This window comes from Mchenga conophoros, linkage group LG20 (genome assembly GCF_057382185.1).
Source record: "Mchenga conophoros isolate Kocher_MC1m ecotype Shallow Benthic linkage group LG20, M_conophoros_male_GT1.1, whole genome shotgun sequence".
Classification (NCBI taxonomy): domain Eukaryota; kingdom Metazoa; phylum Chordata; class Actinopteri; order Cichliformes; family Cichlidae; genus Mchenga; species Mchenga conophoros.
The window spans coordinates 30265739-30271357 of NC_140545.1; the positions used below are offsets into that span (position 1 = coordinate 30265739).

Consider the following 5619-nt stretch of genomic DNA (forward strand, 5'->3'; position numbering starts at 1 on the left):
GGTCACACTCTGACCACACACACACACGCACGCACACACACACACACACACACACACACACACACACACACACACACACACACACACACACAGTATGTGTGAGTATTGAGTATTCTTTGTTCACATGTATACCTATGTAAGATGTTATATGTTAATGACCCTATGCATATTCATGTAACCACAATAAAAGGAGTGCTATGGGGAACCTGGCTGAGAGTCTGACGGAGGTCAAGTGGTGGAACGACACTTGGCTCCAGGCAGGTCTCCCTCATGCATGAGTAACAAGAAGAACTTTGCCTACTTGGTGTTCAATGCTTTTGCTGTGTTTTTAAATTGTCTCGTTCCAGCGGTGGGCCTGTGCTAGACAGACCCAACAATGTGTTAGAGTAACATCCACGCAAATGATTTTCTGGTTTGTTAATTTAAGTTTTGAAACTGCTTTTACAAGCTAATTGTGTGGTCATTTTCTGTTGCATAGCAGTCTCATTGTTGCTAAACAGGCAGGACAGAACCACGCTGTAGAACAGGCATAAGATAAATGTTGAAAACCCAGAGATTCAGACTGTGGAAGCATAGGCTAAAAACTAGAGCTGAACTTATTTCACTTTTCACTTCTCATATGGCTTTGTCAGGATGAGAGCAAACAAAAGAGTGTATAAACGTGTGAAAACTGCCACTTCTGCATGGTTATATTTTCCTGTTTTCAGTGAAAGAGGTGAGTCAGTTATCTCATAGCCCACAGATGCAACTCAGGAAGTGTATAAATGTGTGTGTGCTTTGATCTGTGCAGTGAAGGCGCTCACTCATCGAGGAGGAGGAATTGTACCGACTGCTATCAAGGACGCAATGAACAAGTCTTCTTGCATCAGCTTTGACTTTACAGAAAAATTCCTGCCACCTGTCTACATTTTAGTATTCATCACTGGCATGGTGGCTAACGGACTGGGATTGAGGTCAGTGCTGCAGAAATGGGAGAAACTGGGGAATGTCTCTGTTTTCGTTTTCAACCTTGGACTTGCAGACATTTTGTATTTGCTCACACTCCCTTTTCTGATGGTGTACTACTTCAAGGGTGATCAGTGGATCTTTGGAGAAGCCTTTTGCAAGACAACAAGATTCTTCTTCAACCTGAATTTATACGGCAGCATTGGATTCCTCACCTGTATCAGTGTGTACAGGTACTTGGCTATTGTCCATCCAATGAGGATGATGGGGAGAATAACTGTGACTCATTTTGTGGCTATCTCAGTCATGGTCTGGCTGTTGGTGAGTGTTCAAAGTCTTCCAGACATGTTCGTCCCCAAATCACCCATAAACAATACTAAGAAGTGTTTTGATACCACCTCTAACGAGTATGTTAAAGATTACCTGAAATACAGTTTGGGACGGACACTCACTGGATTTTGCATCCCCCTGTTCATCACCCTCAGCTGCTATGGACATATGATTGCTGTTCTCTGCCACAATGATAACATTGATGAAGTACTGAAACAAAGAAGCTTAAAGTTGTTATTCATCTTGATTCTTCTGTTCTCTGTTTGTTACATCCCCTATCATATATTAAAAAATCTCAACCTCTTGTCAAGACTAAGCGTAATCAAGGGGACATGTCATAAATGGTCTAATGGAGTCTATATTTGTCATCAGATAAGCCGTGGCCTTGTGTGTCTGAACAGTGCGCTCAATCCTCTAGTTTACCTGCATGTAAGTGAAGATGTTTGTTCTCAGCTCAGACAGCTACTCCAACAAGCTCGCCAAGCTGTCACTAGTCTGTACACCTCTAACCTCACGGATACTTGAAATGTGCCGATGAACATGAGGAGTACGCCTCATCTGAGACTCATCTGAGACTTTTGTAAGAAACACAAAAATGTTGCTTTTTACTAAAAAGCAAAAATAATACTTAAAAAACACTTGAAAGACGAGTTATTGCATTTGTGATGCTTGAATGTTTGAAGAACAAACAGGATATGATGCTGCATGCTTCACTGCTGATAGAAGGTTAATGTTAACAGCATGTCACATGTATGTACACACGCTGAAAGTAAAGGTCAGTTTTGATTATGTTGTATATACTGTATGTCTATACTTTAAGCATTTGAATTCAAGCCTCCTCATTGTTGTTCTGCTGTCTAACTATAATTAAAGGCTTTTTATTCAGATTTCCCTTATTTTTGATAGTAAGTGCATAGTGGATGTTTTTTTAAAGTCTGTCGTTTAAAAGTAAAATAAACTGTTTTGTCCAGATCTCATTTATGTTTTAATGTACTTCCCTTAAAGCCCAACACATTTTCAGCAACTGAAGATAAATGTTCCAAATATTTGAGGAAAATCAGCTTTGCAAATATTTTTAAAGATGGTAAATCAATTCAAGAATACAATTCAAGATTGCAAGAATACACAAGAGTTTTTGTGAAACAGTTAACTGCACTGCAGACAATTATGATATCCTCTGTAAATGCCACAGGATATCTCATATAAAATCATTCTAACACCGTTTTTCCGCTCTCACCATGCCAGTAAATGTTACACAGATGTTCATTTACCACAGACAGCGAAGTAAATACACTCCTAATAAAGGTTTAAAGCCTCTGAGGTTTTATCAGAAGCAATACTACTTTATAGTTTGTTATTAAAGTTAAGATATTCACAAATGTGTTATAATTAGCAGGTTATTTGCTTTAAATTAGCAGAATCATGTTTGGAATAAAGAAAATGCTACATTCCAGCAAAGGAACCTCATCAAACACCAGTGGTAAGTAAAAGTGGTGGGATTATGTTTTTCTCAGTCAAAAATATGGCTTTTAGTCAAAATTTTAGGAGATATCTGTTATCTGAGGTAAATAGGGGCACAGAAAGAATAATCAGTAAATAAATGAATCAGGGTTATTTTTATTTAGAAGTGTTTATTTATCATTCACACCTCGTTAATAATAACATGTAGGAGAGATTTAAATCTGGTTTTCACTCATGTCACAGTACAGAAACTTCTTTACTTAAAGTGACTAATGATCTTCTTATCGGAGCCGACTCTGGTCTTCTCAACATTCTCATCCTTTTGGATTTGAGCTCAGCCTTCAACACTATCTCTCACTCTGTTGTCTCTTGGCATCTCTGACACACCTTTAGCTTGGTTCCAGTCATATCTTCTTGACTGCTCCCATTTTATTCAACTTAAATCATTTCTTTCTAGTCTATTCCCAGTCACTTCTGGTGTACCCCAAGGTTCAGTGTTAGGCTCTCTTCTCTTCATAATATACATCCTCCCTCATGGTACCATTTTCTTCAGATTTGATCTTCACTTTCACTGTTTTGCTGATGACACCCAGTTATATCTCTCCTCCAGGCCTGATTCCTCCCTCCCACCTTCTTCCCTTATAGAATGCCTAACTGAATTAAAATCCTGGTTCAACTGTAATTTTCTAAAGCTTAATGAGGATAAAACTGAAATCCTTCCTATTGGTACTAAATCCAACCTTTTGAAGGCAAATCATTTCTCTCTCACTATCGATAACTCCACAGTTTTCCCTTCACCTCAGGGTAAGAGCCTTGGTGTCATTCTAGACAGTTCACTATCCTTTAAATCTTACATCAATAATCTCACCTGCTCTGCCTATTTCCATCTACGCAACATTAACAGATTACGTCCTTCTCTTTCCACCCATTCTATGTCCTATCCTATGTCCATTCTTGTCCATAGTCTCGTTACCTCCCGCCTTGACTACTGTAATTCTCTCTTCCGTGGTCTCCCCCAAAAATCCCTTCATAAGCTTCAACTGGTATAAAGCTCCGTTGCCCACATTATTACCAGAACCCCCTCCTACCAGCACATTACCACTGTTCTTAAGGAACTACACCGGCTCCATTCCAGATAATATTCAAACTTCTTCTGCTAACCTTCAAGGCCATTGAGAACCTTGCTCCTCCTTACCTTTCTGATCTGTTAAGCACTACGTCTTCTGCCCACTCACTTCAATCCTCTTCTTCTATCCAGCTTGCTGTGCCTTCTTTCCGCCTCTATTATGTATTGCATGATGAGGAGCTAAATGCAGATTTCTAGGTGAGTTCAACAAAAAGAAAAAAGTAGTTCATTAAAAAAAAACCCAACATAAGCAAAGAGTCCATAAGCAAAAAACACCACCACAACAACAACAAAATCCCCCCACAAGACATAAATGACTACAAAAATAACAGGAAATAACACAACAGGGGAATACAGGCAACAGTAGAAAAACACAGAGACAACAGCTAAACCAAGTGACAAGAAAAACTATGGAGACTCCATGAAAACAAAAACATGAATGAATTCAAAGAAGATGATCGAATATACAAATACAGGCCATTTACAATAGTAATTAAAACTAAAGCTGTGGAATAATAATTAAAAGCAAACTGAAAACTTTCAACAACAATCAGAAATCACAAATAACCCATCAAGACTCCCAGGCAATGACATACTTTGGTCCTGGGTCGTTGACCCAGCGTTTTGTGTTTATTCTGATTTTGTATTGGTTTAGGGTTGAACCTGAAGTTTGGTGTATATTCAGCCCTACCTGTGTCTGTCCTTGGTGCTCTGTTCATGTCCCCGTGTTGTGTTGCAAATCAGTCTGTGTGTTTCCTGCTTTACTTTGAAGGCTCGTGTTCTGGATTTCCTTCTCTATTCTGAAGGTCTGTGTCTGTTATCATTGTGTTCAGCTTGTGTCCTCCAGTCATCATGTGTATTCATGTATACCCGATTACCTTGTGTGTGTATATTTAGTGGGTGTCGGTCTGTGTTCCTTGTCGGCTCGTCTGCATTCATCCATGTATCACTGCGTTCATCTGTGTTTCTTGGTATCCTGTTCCTTAGTCTGCGTCTCTCTGCCCCGCACCCCTTTCGTATGGTCTCAGGTTTGTCAGTTAGTTTCTCCCAGTTTAGGTTTCCGTTAGTAATCTCTCACGATTCGTTGCCTGTTTCTGCCACTGCCACCTTGTAAATAAACGTCACTCGAATCATCAGTCACTGCCGCATTTTGGGTCCTCCTTTTCCTCCACACCACACGGCTCACTCCGCCAGCCGTGACATACTTACTTATGTAAAATGATGTTTTAGGTCATAAATGGTTTAAAATACAGCTACCATCGTGTGCAAAACAACCACAAACGGAGGTTATTAGATGCCCATCTGTTTAGATCACAAAGCTTTGCTGTCAAACAAAGTGTTTACTGATAAATAATAATATGCATCTGCATTTCATATGCTAAACTAACTTTCACACAGAATGTTACATGCAATAAAAATAACCTTGTAATCCAAGTTATAATGAACATTCAATGTCTAGGACTTGAAAATGCGATCTTTTCTGAAAGTTTTAGTTAAAAAAATGTTTTGAATGACACAAATGATAACAATACAATAACAAACATGCTTTTGTGTGGTGCATTAATAGAAAGGTAAACAGTATTTGTGCGCTAGCAAGCAAACAGACAGTTTCACAAGCATGTATACACAAGGTGTTGCACAATTATTAGGAATCTCTTTCCAGCTTCTCGGTGCTGGTTTACAAGCAGGGACATGACCGATCACTCTATGAACTTGTTTTCTTTCACTTGCCTCATTTGTAATTCTGCCACAGAGGA

At 39.2% G+C, this 5619-nt stretch overlaps 1 protein-coding gene across 1 annotated transcript; it reads left to right on the forward strand.

The window, feature by feature from the left end:
* The first annotated feature begins 789 nt into the window (after positions 1-789).
* Positions 790-2228, forward strand: LOC146551103 (P2Y purinoceptor 1-like). The gene has a single exon (XM_085259514.1). It carries the CDS (start codon positions 847-849, stop codon positions 1798-1800), a length of 954 nt encoding a protein of 317 aa, XP_085115640.1. The 5' UTR covers positions 790-846; the 3' UTR covers positions 1801-2228.
* The last annotated feature ends 3391 nt before the right edge of the window (positions 2229-5619 follow it).

What these genes read in the sequence shown, in the direction of transcription:
- LOC146551103 (XM_085259514.1), top strand. Translation starts at nt 847, where the DNA reads ATGAACAAGTCTTCTTGCATCAGCTTTGACTTTACAGAAAAATTCCTG.